This window comes from Amblyomma mixtum, chromosome 6 (assembly GCF_055824585.1).
Source record: "Amblyomma mixtum isolate Tamu chromosome 6, ASM5582458v1, whole genome shotgun sequence".
In the NCBI taxonomy this organism is placed as follows: Eukaryota; Metazoa; Arthropoda; class Arachnida; order Ixodida; family Ixodidae; genus Amblyomma; species Amblyomma mixtum.
The window spans coordinates 154,602,099-154,616,319 of record NC_143017.1 but is presented as its reverse complement, the minus strand read 5'-3'; the positions used below and the strand labels follow the sequence as shown (position 1 = coordinate 154,616,319).

Below are 14,221 nucleotides of genomic sequence, written 5' to 3'. Positions count from 1 at the left end.
AGTCGCAAGATTGACGGTGCTCCGGTAGTCTCCGCAGAGGCGTATGGTTCCGTTCTTCTTGCGAACTACGACAAGTGGTGTGGCCCATTCTGAATGCTGCGTCGGCTCGATGACACCTTGCTGCTCCAGTTTGTCCAACTCTTTTTCAACTGAATCTCGGAGAGCAAACGGCACCGGCCTGGCCTTCAGAAATTTGGGTTGCGCGTTGTCCAACAACTCCAGTGTGACCGGGGGCCCTTCGTTTCCTGGAATCTCTTCCGAGAATACTCTTTCGTATTTCTCTTGCAGTTGCTCAACCATGTTCTGGCTCGGCGTCTGGTGTATGCCGCATATCATCACGCCTAGTGGAGAAAACCAGTTTCTCCCTAGAAGGCTTGATCCTGTGCCCTTCACAACAAGCAGAGGTAGCGTATGGGTCTGGTCGTTGTAGTTAACCTGCACGTTGGCAGAGCCCAATAGTGGCAGATTCTGTCCTGACCACGTTCGCAGGTGCGTGTCGTCTTGTTGCAGGGCGGGTGCGTCAGATGGCCATGAAGTTCGGAACGTGTCCTCACTGATCAGAGTACAGGCTGCGCCGGAGTCCACCTCGAACTTAATCAGCTGGTGATGTACTCTTACTTCTGTAAAAATCTTCGGTCGCGTGCCGAGATTCATGGTGTTCAGGTCGTACAACACAGATGGTGTTGCTGATGTTGCTCCATGGAGATCAGATAGCGGCGTATTCTCTGAGGCGTTGACGCTGTGATTAGGCTGGGAAGGTGACTTTATCTTGGCAAGTCTCCGTTTCGTAATGCATGCTCTTTCGATATGCCCTCGCTTGTGGCAAAAATTACACGTGGCTGACTGGAATCGACATCCCTGGGGGTTGTGTTGGTCGTCACACCGCCAGCAGCGTTGTGCCTTTTTGACCGATTTTACAACAACAGAAGGCTTGCGCACCTGGTTGCTTGTCTGGTGTACCGGCTCGGTGTTCCGGCGAATCCCTCTCTGCTGGTGACCGGCGCTCTCCGCTCGAACGGCGATGTCGTAAGCTTTGCTGAATGTGAGGTCCTTCTCAGCGAACAGGCGCTGCTGCAGTGACTCGTCACTCAGTCCGCACACAAATCTGTCGCGTAACATCACGTCCAAGGGAAGCATGGTGGTGTTAGCAGAAGAAGCTGCGTCTCCCTCCTGCCCGGTAGCTGTTGTCGACAGCGTTCCAAAATTGCAGTCGGCAGCGAGCTTCTTGAGCGCGGCTACGTAGGCGCTCACAGTTTCTCCTCCCAGTTGATCTCGTCGTTGGAAGCGAGCCCGGCTGTAGACCTCGGATGGCCTTGGGTCGTAGTGCTTTTGCAGCGCTTTTACGATGTCGTCGTAAGACACTGCCGCTGGTGTGCTTGGCTGAATAAGGGCGCAGACAGTATCGTAGGTCTGCTCCCCGCACAGCGTCAGCAGGTTGGCCCTCTTCAAGGCTGGGTCTGTGATGTTGTTAGCTTCAAAGTAGAACTGAAGGCGTCCAACCCACGATGACCACGATGAGCCGTTGAACTCTGGTATCTGATTGGGAAACCCTCGCGTAGCCATGGCTTGTCAATAGCGTTGCGTAGCGCGGGTCGAATCCACTTTCTCGTCGCCACTGTCGTGTCCGGTCGCTGTGTTGAATGCAGCGAAAGACGCACACGGTACTTTAAGACTTCGTTTATTTAAAGCCGATGAGGGTGCGACCAGCGTCGACCGAGGCAGGAGCCGAACTGGCCGCCCGAAGAAAGGAGGGAGCGGAGAAGCGTCCACGGGAGGGAGTGGCTTCCCAAAACAGGAGGAGGATGCGGGGGCGCACCATGGGGGGGGGGGGGGGGCATCTGGCGACAGCGTGCGACGAAGGGCAAGTGGTCGTTAGGAGGAGGATGCGAGTGGTCGTTAGGAGGAGGATGCGAGTGGTCGTTAGGAGGAGGGTGCGGGGGCGCACACACACAAAAGCAATAAGGGGACACAACAGATTCAAAACTCTTTTAGCTGCCCATTGCCACTGTACAGATTTTATTAAAGACTTATGGTTTACCAACGTAGAGGTAGTGCGCTATCCAAATGTACCGGATAGGAAATATTAATCATCATTCAACCATGAATTTCATCATCTCAACTGCGTCCACTACGAGACGAAAGAATCTTGCGTTCATCTCCAGTTAACACTGAACTTCCGCAGTTGCGACGATCTTATGTCCGCATATTTCCTGATCTCCTCAGCCCACATCATTTTTCTGTCTCCCGCTGCATCTATTTCATCTTGTAACAACTCGGTGACGGGGCCAAAGGGACCATCGGTTATCTGTTCTCAGCAATGAATAGTTTGCCCACGCCAATTTTCTCTTGGCTTCAGCTGGGATTTCTTGTACTCAAGTTTGTTCCATGACCCTCGCTGTTGTCCTCCATGTCCCTTGACGTTTCGCCTATCTTTTTCATTTGCATTGCTCGCTCATTCTCCGAAATTCCCATCTTTCTTGCCAGTTTCTGCAATTTCTTAGAGACGGATTTTATAATGCGTACCAGCTTCTCGGCCCCCATGGAAGTGGCGCAAGAATAGATTTGCGTTTTGAACTCTTGAGCCATGGTACTCTACCTTCGCATTAATACAGGCCTTGTCGCTGGAATAAATAGATCGTGGAATTTACTCCGTTTGCAGAATAAAGTGCGCGTATATTTATGGTACCAGTTGCTCCTTTGTAGCATGCAGCAATGCTATTGTAATAGCCGGGACAAGCATTGTTGACATTTCAGACCGCAAATCATGTGGAAACAATGAAAGAAGGTGGGGCAGTGGTGAGCTTTCATCTGCGTCCTGCTGCTAGAACGGCGATTGTTGCTGTTAGCGTTCTGCTTCTGAATCCGCATAGAAAACCGAGTCAGGCCCTTTGTAGTCTTACACGTGCTACATCGGGTTTCAGAAATACTTCGTGCAACAGACTACATTCTGAAGCAGCAGCAACAGATGAATCCACAGTTCCAAACACTCTGCTGGATAAATGCAGACGCCAAGACTATGACTGCAGTGCCGTTGCGCGTTGCACACGCGTTCATATCACGGTGTTGCTGAAAATCGACTGTGCTTAGACCTGGAAAAGTCATCTGTTGACAAGATCGGTAATACTATTAATTTGAGAAATATACGTTAAGGGTTCATGTAAATAATCAGACAATTATATTTTCACTTGCTCTGAGTATTACTACAGAGCACCATTGAGTTGAGCCAAAGACGAAACCAGTAAGTGATTAGACTGGCCAATAAAAAGAACGAAAACTCAAGTCCATGTTCCAGAACGAAGTCGTAAGTGCCGACAGCTTATGGGATTTGGCTTTGTTGGATTCTTTGCGAAAGTTACTGCAGGCTCGGTATACAAAGAATTTCTTCGTCCAGGACTTGGCTGTTTTATTTGCAAACATACGAAAGCACAGATATGTATCGAAGTTAACATGTGGTCAGAGTGCTATGTACAGAAGCGGAATAACCTTTTCTTCAGGCGCCTGAAAGCAAGTGAGTGCATAACTGCACATATCCGATAATTGCAGCTTCATGAGTTTACAGGGGGGTCGTCATCTCTCCGCATCTTCTCGTAGAGAGAGGCTATTTCATCCATGTCCATGTAGCAGCCTCTCAAGATCCTGTAATAAATATTCATACATTGTGAGAAAACATTATGAAATAGACAGCGGAGATGACTTGAAAATAATGTTCTAAGCTCTGCAATACGCACTCACCTCTGCAAGAAATTAGTTCTTTTAAAGCACAGCAAAGCGTCGCATAACAAACCTTGATGAGGATTCAAAATATATTTGTGCATAAAATTCGTTCCTGATCTACCAGCACCTGGGTTACCATTTCGTTGATTACTTTGAACGATCGACTAGTTGCCCGCTAAAATTGCGTTGAAATGGATACGGGAACCTGGTGAAACTATAGATAGAAATTATGAAACCAATGTCAAAAAAGGCGAGCGAAAAGAGTTTTGTTGCATATACGTTTGCAGCAGCTTCTGCTTAAGTAGCTTGGTCACTTTGTCCACGTTATAAGTAAAAACTGAAAACTCATTCATTTTCTCCGAAGAAACTAGTGCATCTTGCAATGCACCATTATTCTATTAATTGTTTCTAGCAATGTAGGCATAAACAGCACGAACGTGACAAAGCCTGGGGGAACCTTACGAGAGTTTAGATTCATTCGGTTTTTTTGTCAGAAAAAAGCTGTGCGTGTGCTAAACACCTTGAGTGACTTCGCCATTCAGACCGGCACGAACCTGGCAGAATAGCACCGCGTTCGGAGCTTGTTCTAAACTGCGTAAAACGAGTCTGGTACAATAAGAAAAGGCGCAACGTACACGTCCTTGTGGTCCGGACCGAGCTCCTTCATGCCGTGCAGAATACGCCGGTTGTTGAAAGCCACCAGGTCACCAGGCGCCAGATGAAACGCGTACTGGGACGATTCTTCCTCCATGCGCTTGGTGAATGTGCTGTGGACGACAGAGTGCACTGATTATTAACAACACGAAGAGCACGCTTGTCAGCTTAGAATACTTCAATTTGTAACTTTGCAGAGATCTGAATCGTCACTGCTGCAATGTAAATACAGTGATGGGCAAACAGTCTACACATAATTTTTGTCGAATACTTGTAAGACCCAGTGACTATTGACCTGTCATGAAGAATTTTTCAATGCCTTGGTGTGAAAGTTGGAATTTGTTGAAACAAAGATCAAGGAACAAGTAACCTATGTTTCTCTCCATGGCTGGCTCCAATTTAAATATGTGCAAGATTGGTTTATTGGTTTATTCGCGTTTAACGTCCCAAAGCAACTCAGGCTATGAGGGATGCCGTAGTGAAAGGCTCCGAAAATTTGACCACGTAGTGTTCTTTAACGTGCACTGACATCGCACAGTACACGGGCCTCTAGAATTTCACCTTCATCTACATTCGGCCGCCGCGGCCGGGATTGAACCCGCATCTTTCGGGTCAGCAGCCGAGCGCCGTCACCACTGAGCCACCGCGGCGGGGAAATATGTGCAAGAGTAAGTTAAGGCGTCTTTAATAACAAGAGCACAAAAGGGCTTGTCTCCTCCTATTTCGCTTGTATAGCGCATTAATAAAGGCACCATTATAGCCTTCAACAAATTTAGGTAAATCACAGTGAGAAAATACTAGATGGTAACATGTGAAAAGTGGAAGTTTATCTAACACAAAGGTCATAAATAAAGCGTTTAACAATTTATGAAGTATCTGACACCAAGAGCATTCCATAGCACTTCTCATGTTCGTGGTTGCACAGGAGAAAAATGGCACCCTACAAAAGTGGCAGATGAGCACCCGCTTACCTGTATGCCTCGTAAAACTTGGTAGCCTCGCTTGACGAAAGCAGCGGCGGCCGCATGGAAAACGTGCTGTAGTGAATCTTCTTTATTTTCCCATAGTTATTTGTCCTGATGATGGGAAATGTGTCCCGAAGCCACACCTGCAAGAAAAAGAAAAGAAAAGCAATGACGGATTCACAATTGAATTTTGTTTATCGTGGTCACAGCCGTTACGATCAAAGGAGTCAAATCATTGATACAAGATGGGCACTTACACCACGTCGTGAATCGTAATACGAGAAGGTGACCGGCGTAGACACGAGCAGTCTGAAGTACTCCGGATGGTTATACTTCATCCACTGTGCGATGTAAAAACCATCCACGAAGAAAGTCTTTCCTTTGCTGGGAGTCCCGCTCAAAGTCTGCTTCGGCACATCCGAAGAAAGGCATAGCAACAGCTTGACGCCTGGGAGAGACAGCGGCATGCTATTTAGTCTCTCTCGTGATTCTTTTGTGCACGTCACACACCCTTGGTCAACAAGTAGTACATGCAATGCTGTTAAGATGTGCTCAAGTCATAAAAAGGTGGAGTTTGCATTTTAAAAGTTTATTGCAAAACGCACCAGTTTCACTTATCGTTGCAGTCTGATGCGTCTAGTAAGGACCCAAAAGAGAGCTGAGATGTCCGATTGATTTTATGTGGTGCTTGTTGTCACAAAAAAAACTACCTACTTTATTCGAAAGAAAAGTATTGTAACTGTAATACACGCGTGATTGGGCTAGAGTTTCGACGTCATGGTTAATTCTATAAAGCAAAAACAATTAAAGTGGGTACAGTTTTATACATAAGAACCTACATGCAAAAGTAGAATTGATGCAGCAAGACTTTAGTTTGAGCTATCTGGTGAAAAGACATCGTAAATGGAATTCAAGGGTGCAAGAAAACGAGGACCAGAACACGCGAAAAACAGAACAGGCGCCAGAATTGATGGTTCATTCAAGGCACGCTTTCTTTTATGAAAATGCACCGCTGCCATACAGAACGTACGATACACACAGGGTTGTGTTTGTGCTCTTGTCTTTCTAGCCGTCGTTTTCCTGTGCTGTGCGAACGTTACCGCAGTGTATCGCCGTTAAGATGTCTCTACAGTTAGGATTTCTCTACGGCCCATGCACCACTGGGCGTAGGAGATGCCTACCTGGCGCACTCTCCCTGTCAGGCAGTTCGGTGTGCTGGTGGAAACGGGAGCCCCTGTGCGTATCCGGCTGGCAAGTGGCGTCGAACACTCGACCCATGCCGGTCTCCCGGATGTAGCCCATGCGCGCGGCGACTTTCTCTAGCTCATCTTCGTGCGGAGGAACTCCTGTGTCCGGGAACAAGCCAGAAAAGCAAAAGATGCAGTGTGTTTTAAAACCACATGGTGATCACGAGCGCTAGAAAAAGTTTTGCGCAGTGTAAACTTTTTCAGGAGGACAGGGAAATATAAAACTGAGTGCTCAAACAAAACGCACCATCAAGAGGTTTCTGGCTATCAGTTTCCGTTGCTTTTTTTAAAAAAAAACCAAACAGCTACTTCTTAGAAGTTGAATGAGTGCATAATGTCGAGCGGGACCACTTAAACATTTGGGCAAGGACGAGGTTGAAGCAACGACAGAAAATATTTCTGTCGCAGCAGCAGCTGCACAATCTGCACTGAAAAACCGAAAAAGGAAAAAGAAAAGATGAAGACGTGAGCACAGCACGTTCACGACAAATAAAAAAGCAACTCAGTTGTTAGTGAACCAGGTGCCCCGCACTTGTTTCTATCTCATCATCTAAAAGTTTGAACAGGTACAATCGAAAGCCCTTCAACCAACAAGCCGAGACCCAAGCCATGTTTTGTACTAAATATTCACTCTGATAATCTGATTTACAACATGGCAGCTAGGCAAGAAAAGAGGGGTAAGTTAAGCGCTACTCGTACCATGTAGCACGGAGATGCCATATTTGACGAGGTTCTTCACCATCTGCTTGAGCCCCGAGCGTTCCTCCATGAAGGTCTTGTAGTCCAGCTCAGGAGGGTTCTCTTCAAACTCGTCGCGGTTCCATAGTATAGTAGACGATTTCGTGTTGGTATAAAACATGTCGGACACCTCGGGTGGGTCGCCCTCCTTGGTTTCGAACAGCTTACCGAACTGGTACAGCCTGGTTCGCAGCAAAGAGAAAATGAAAGATGGGGCGTCAATATAGTGAACGATTCGGAAGAATTAGTCATGCATTCGCAGTCTATTGACTCTTTATTCTCGTTATGTCAGAATCGCCCACACATCCACTATGATAGCAAATGGCTCAGCTTTATAAGAGGGCGGGAAACTTACAGTGTCTATCAAAATTAAAAGATCCACTACGGGGACACTCACTGTCACTAACGTAGAACCCGAAGCGCATAAGTCATTATAGTTGTTCCGTATTTGTTAACTGCATTAATATCTGGACCTTTGGAGCACTCCAAGCACTAAAGAAGTCCTTAAAAGAGCTACTCGGCGCAGCTTAGGGCATATGTCGACTTTCCAGAGAGTGTACTTTTCCTAATTTGGTTCAACACTGTTTGTTTCAGTCAGTTCATGAAACATCATAGCAGCGTTTAATGGACGGTAATATCCGCCCTTTCCTCAGACGACAATTCCTCCACGCGGGAGCGGTCAGATTCTATTTATACATCGCTAATGCTTGTCTCATATAACTTCACCTTTCCTGTTTAGCAACCTCGACATCAAATGGCGGTATCGCGCCTCACCAGTCGCACGAGTAGCTGCTGGAGTGGGGCGGTGCCGACGTGGACTGGGGCCAGCAGACCTCCAGCGTTTCACCGCCCTCGACGGCCCACGACAGGGGCTGGATGTTCGGGTCTATCTTGACGCTGCTGAGCAGCTTCTGACGTGTCGCAGGGTGAACGCAGGCCGAGCATGTGCAGCTGTCACGCAGCTGTAATAAAACAAGTGAACAAGACGAATGAATTTAACAGCGTTGGATTCATTACGTACGGATAGCCTTGAACACATGAAAACGACACAAAAATTAAATATAAGCCTTGAAACAAGCAGTCGAACCCATTATTTTGAACCTTGATCACTTTATGGGAGGTTCTAATCAATTATGGTTCAAAGCAGTAGAAATACATGTAACACTTTTTCCGCCTAAGAAATGGGGTGATGTTTGATTATGTCTCTGCGTTATGGCCTAACACTGTTGCCCTTTGCTTCACCTCACACCCTCACAAAATCTCACAAAATGTAGTAAAGCATGTATGATCCGTTCATTAGCACCATTCCGTCCTTGCCTTTTAACACTCCCCCCCCCCCCCCCCCCCTTACTTCCCTTACCAGCACCCTGCCTTGAAGGAGCGAGGCCACTCACCCAGACGCTGTTGAAGTGGCACTTGGTGTCGTCCGAGAAGGTGACGCACAGGGTGCTCTCGTTCACCTTGCGCACGTCACGGATGACTGGTTTGGGGACATTCTCTTCATCGTCCATCTCGGCCAGGTCCGACGTAATAGCGCGCACGCTGGCGCCTGCGTCATAGGGTGAGCGGGGCATGTGTTAATGTGCCTGATATCACAGCAATTGAACCTTAAGGCCGGTGGGAACAGTCCCACTGGTCCTGCTGACCTTATGGCGAAACTCAAGACAGATCCATTACAATGTCATTTTTTTTCTGGTTGCTACCAAAAAATAAGGTCTTAAAACACCGCACATCGAAAGAGACCTGCCAAACCACCCGCAATTCAGTTTCGGACCGCTCACTAAAGAAACACCTCCACCGAAACATGTGAATTAGATCCGACCGGATGTATGCGCGGCTAGCCACCCTTCATCTCCCTTTTTATCTCTATGAAACGCGTAAAAGTAGGATGCACCTTGTTTTCCTGCCAGCTGTCTATCCACTCGCACTTTTTGTTGAATAATTCATAGCGCTGGCTGCTGGCTCGGATTTATTTCGCTTGGGTTTCCTCCTATCAACGGAGGATGCCCACGAGCCCAGCTCTCACCTCCGTTGCGTGCGACACCATCCCTAAGGACACCACGGCTGTGCGCCAGGCCGGAAAACAGGAGTCTTCGACACACTGCGTGGAGAAATAGAAAATATTTACAATGCGCGTAAGAACTTACAGATGAGGATAAACATAAATAATGTCAATATTTTGTCGAGTTCCACGCAGGCTGCACACTGTGGGTTACTTCGACAATAAACGAGCATACCGAGCTGCTCGGTGAGAGATGAATTCAGACCAGAAGATATCAGCAAAATTTTAACTTGTACAACTTGCCCATTCCTTGCTTTCTGATGTCGCATGAAACTTCAGCGAATATTAGCGATCACTAAAGCTGATCTTGCGGCTTGTGCAATAAAGGCAAAAAGTGGCATCATAGAACAATTTGCGTAGTATCTCATGTAGTACGGCAACCTCTTTTTCTCAAATTAAAATAATATCTCTGGCACATTCTACACAGGCATAAGTGTTCATTTGCTCTAAACAAAAGATACTTAGGAGGATATTGACATTTTTGTGTGTATATTGCATTTTTTTGGGATGCCGATACTGGTCATGTGCTGACAATCGGCTGCAATACGCAATTTTTCGTCGATGCCAGAGCAAGTCATGTGCTGTCAACCAGCTGCAAATCATTTAGTGTTATAACACAGTTTTCAGCGTAAGCACGCGATTATTAAAGACGTTTTCTACACTTTTGGATGTGATAGTCTGCCATAGCTGACTACCAGTTGAGGTTCTTCATCTGACCTCAAGATCAAAGTCGATGTTAAACACACAGGCATCCACGCATGCAAAAGCATTGTGTATTGGTAGTTTTGTTTAAGCTTCCGGGGAACTTTTCTAAAAACTGTTTCCGTTTTTGCCTATTTCGATATAGCGATTCTTAGGAGTATTATTTTGCGACGCGTGTAGAGGACAATGCCTTTATTGGGACAACATTTATTTCCCTTCTTTATAGCCTTTGGGATCACCTTCCTAGCACGATTTGACCAGTAAGGCACTTAATACACGCCTATTTCATCTCATATTTTTTGTAAGACGTCGAACTGACCTGTTCGCATGACTTTGATTCAATTAGTGAAATTATTTCCTATTCCTTAAATCACCTCCGAAGACGCTTTCACGCTCGTCCGGCAAGACAGTCCGCGCAACTACCGCTCTCCAAAACTGTTTAGCACCGCCACATCGGCGCAGTATATATTCTTTATGTAGGTCGCAGCAACAGTCGGCGACTTCGGCGCCAAGCGTGCCTTGAGAGCGTTGAACTCGTATGCGGTGAGCGCTCGACCATTTGGATAACGGCGCAGCCTAGCTATTCTCTCCGTCGTGCTCTCTTCAGTGCGGAAAGAGATAAAGCAAACGATAACTCGCGAGACCAGTTTAGCGTGTTGTTGTTGTTGGCAGACGGAGCTTACACGCCCTAAATGTTCAAGTCGGTGACCCACCCTATTCTTGGTGACATACCCCACATGGTGCGCCTGTTTCTACAGTCAAGAGAGGTCACCTTGCGAAGGATGTTCCCCACGGTTTCCGTTATCGGCACTCTTCAGCATTGCTAAAACTGATTGGTACAATAGCGCTATCTCTTCCTTCTGCGCGGAGTATTAAATACCGGCGCTAAAATTTGTTGTCAGAAGGCAAGAAGACGTGAGCTCAGGCAAAAAACACGAACAAGACAAAAAATGCCGTGTATGTCTGTCGTACAGCGCCCACCCCAGGCAGTGGTATCTTTAGTCGATTAAGCAGGGATGGGAAGGATGCCGGGCTGCTTGCACGTTAGGGCCCAGAACGCGTGCAATATCCAACATTCGCAGTACAGCATGTATAAATCGTTTTCTATGGAACAAGTACTATTTTATGAATCCAGCGCTCTTGCATCCACCTTAATGAGTGTTTAGTTGGAGCGCACGCCTTCGGCTTAATGGCTTTTGTGTGCTTCTGAAAAAGCAACCCCTATTTAACGTCTTCTGCATTCGCACCGCCGATTGTCTTCGTCATTTGCCTCTGGCATCACCAGTACCAGCTGAACCTGAAGACAATTACTCAATAAGTTGACTAGTTTTCTTCCCATGTGCACTGCTTCCCCGATAATAAATACATGTAGGATTAAAAGAAACGTAAATTGACTTCTTTCCATGCATGACCACAAGAGCACTTCTGTCTAATACAATTTGTATCGGACTGATTAAGAGTTTAACCCTGCCTCCAAATTAAAGCAGTCCAAGGCACGCAGCCACATTCTCCACATCATACATATTCGTATGCATGTGGAAGAACAGATTAATCTCATTTTCTTTGTACCCTCAAAGAAATATGGAGCTACGCTGTCAGATGGTAGGCTTTATAAATTAAGTTTCCAACTTGAAAAGTTTTAACGAAGTTTGGAAGAACAGATAAATGGAGCAAGTTGGGCAGATAGGTTTTGTTTTGTAATCGACAACTTTAAATCTTTAATCAGCTCGCAGCCGAAACGTGACCTTGCCAGTTTAACCAGACAGCAGTGCCAAGACGTGCTTGTGCCAGTAGCTTGACACCTGCTCGTGAGGACAAGGGAAACAGTGACACTGCTTAAGACATTTAGTAACTCGCAACTGGTGATAGTCTCTCTATGAACGCATATAAGTAGCCAACATTCTCTTAACTGGAAACTACAACTGCTGCTGCGTTCCATCGGCACGAATCTTCGCTTTATGGGGGCGGGAGCTAGCAGCTTGGACCTTTCGAAAAAGTTGAAAGGCAGTAGAACGCGAATTCCTTTTCGAAAGAAATGAATCCAATTTTTCGGTTGAATTGCGGCAGATATTCGCAGGTATCAGGGGCAAAATTACTGTTTTTTTTTTTTTTCATGGTGCAATTGTTTCTGCCGTATTCACGTGTCGTTCCTTTAGACAATGTCTAAGTTCACAGAAAGTTGACTTAATACCCGCAACGTTGCTCGAACGAACATCGTCCGTAACGAGTTACTTCTTGCAATAGGCAACTCCGAGGCCCGCTTTTAGCTAACAGTGCCCGATATCCGCTTTCATGGATATTTACTCAATAATGCTGCGAAGAACACGTGCGAAAAGCTGTTTCTCTCCTCACTCCAGGTTTGCTGTACTGCTTGCTGCCTACACCCGCCACTATCACGACAACGAGCCAAGCCGATAAGGCCTGGGGGGGTGTCCTCAATGAGCGTCTATCTCTCGCTCAAAACCCTCCTCTCCGCCGGCGACGCGACGGCTTGTGTAAACAAAGTGATTAAAAGAAGACGCATGCCGCTGGTCGCTTCCCCATGTGCGCCAGTGACATCAAATAAGGAATGGCTCAAACTTTCCGCTCCTCCCTTCTGGATTATGTTGGTGCAGACTTTTTTTTTCTTTCTAAGCTTGCAAGGAAATCGTTGTTAGCGAGAGTTCTGTAAAGCCATGTTCATTTATGAGGACCGCTAGAGCGTAACCCTTGCGCCTACGGCAGTAAAAAAGAAAAAAAAAACGATGTAGTAATTCTTTTTCTTTTCTCAGACATATTCCGGCTCACGTCTCTAATTTTAGATTGCGTTTTTAGTGTCGACAATCGCTAATTGCTCGCATGCAGAAGTAAGAATTAGAAACATGGCTTCAGTCTATGCAAGAAAGTTTTCGGAAAAGTTAATACGAAACGGTGATCGTTAATTTCTCTACTGAAATGCACAACGCATGTGGCGGTCAGAAGAAGTTTTCGAAAAATGACGTTGAAATCACAAGTTACAACCAATTTCAGCCACAACACAGAGAGAAAAGCAGTTTTCTGTTCTTAGGGACCATTTTTCCAAGGAGCCAAAACTTTAAGGTGTCATCGGTCACTTTTTTTTATGATCAATGCCTCCACGCCCGACGTAATCAAGTGAAAATAGAGTGCTCTCATCAGAAACGTAATTATCATGGCGAACAGTCTGAGTTAAAACTCCTGCAGTACAATATATTTCTAAAAGAGCACCTTCTTTAGAAAACGAAAGAGTTTCTGCCTTTTTTGAAGTGAAAATCCGTACGTACCTTGCATGTTGAATGCTCCCTTGCTACCGGTGAAGGCGTCTCATGCGCTCGGCGGGTTTATCATCTGTGGCCAGCCGTGCCGCCGCCTGCTTTGAAACTCCGATGTCCTTGGGCTCCCGTGACGTCAAAATCAGTTCCAGCCTTCGCCGCCAGGCGCTAACTGCCACGACTGCAGAAGGCTGGAACCTCCTAACGTGTGAAAGAGTACGGTGCCGTGATGCGTACGGACGCCGCGCGGGGACGGACGCCATTCGAAGCTGGGGTCACGTGTCAGTGCTACGCTACGGAGCCTCCGTCACACCGGAGTGGCGTAAATGCATATGGGACAAAGCGTCTTAAGGCGTTTAAAGGAGTTTCGCATCCGCATCAGTTAACCTAATATTGTCCTCTCTGCACAAAAAATCAATGTCTATATAAAGTAAAGGAACACCAGAACATAAATTCTTGCCTAAATTTTCATTATAGAAAATTAAACACTTTTAAAGTTTACCAATCTGCCTTTTTATCGCCGAAAAAGAAAGCAGAATATCTCCAGCAATAAAACACAACTGCAAGTGCTAAATTATGCGCCCTGTGCTGCAAACATTCTCCTTATTGTGAACAAAGAATTTCAACCGCAGTAACGCTGCAGACTAATGAAATAACAGCATAAATATACTGCAAAAACTAAAAAAAGATATTGATTCATTGTGAACGGCCAATACGCTGCCAGTTACAAAGAAAACATGCATGGTAACTGCTAAGTATTGCACGTCTTTAAAAGAAAATTCGCAGTCAGTAAATAAGCGAAACCAAATCGGGTATAATCCCGATGAGAAGTCGTATAAGCCGCTTCACCGTTGTGAGGGATAAGTTCAA

At 46.2% G+C, this 14,221-nt stretch overlaps 1 protein-coding gene across 1 annotated transcript; it reads right to left on the bottom strand.

The window, feature by feature from the left end:
- Window positions 1-3,386: 3,386 nt before the first annotated feature.
- Window positions 3,387-13,516, bottom strand: LOC149340868 (uncharacterized). The gene is made up of 10 exons (XM_089549794.1): window positions 13,364-13,516; window positions 9,345-9,419; window positions 8,713-8,867; window positions 8,093-8,280; window positions 7,280-7,500; window positions 6,515-6,679; window positions 5,591-5,781; window positions 5,340-5,476; window positions 4,350-4,481; window positions 3,387-3,636 (listed from the first exon to the last, which is right to left on the bottom strand). Exons 1-10 carry the CDS (start codon window positions 13,368-13,370, stop codon window positions 3,546-3,548), a joined length of 1,362 nt encoding a protein of 453 aa, XP_089405920.1. The 5' UTR covers window positions 13,371-13,516; the 3' UTR covers window positions 3,387-3,545.
- Between the last annotated feature and the right edge of the window lie 705 nt (window positions 13,517-14,221).

Coding starts and splice junctions, on each gene's coding strand:
- LOC149340868 (XM_089549794.1), bottom strand. Junction 8,868..9,344: donor TGGTGTCGCACGCAACGGAG/GTGAGAGCTGGG, acceptor CCTATGACGCAG/GCGCCAGCGTGCGCGCTATT. Junction 5,477..5,590: donor ATTACGATTCACGACGTGGT/GTAAGTGCCCAT, acceptor TTTTTCTTGCAG/GTGTGGCTTCGGGACACATT.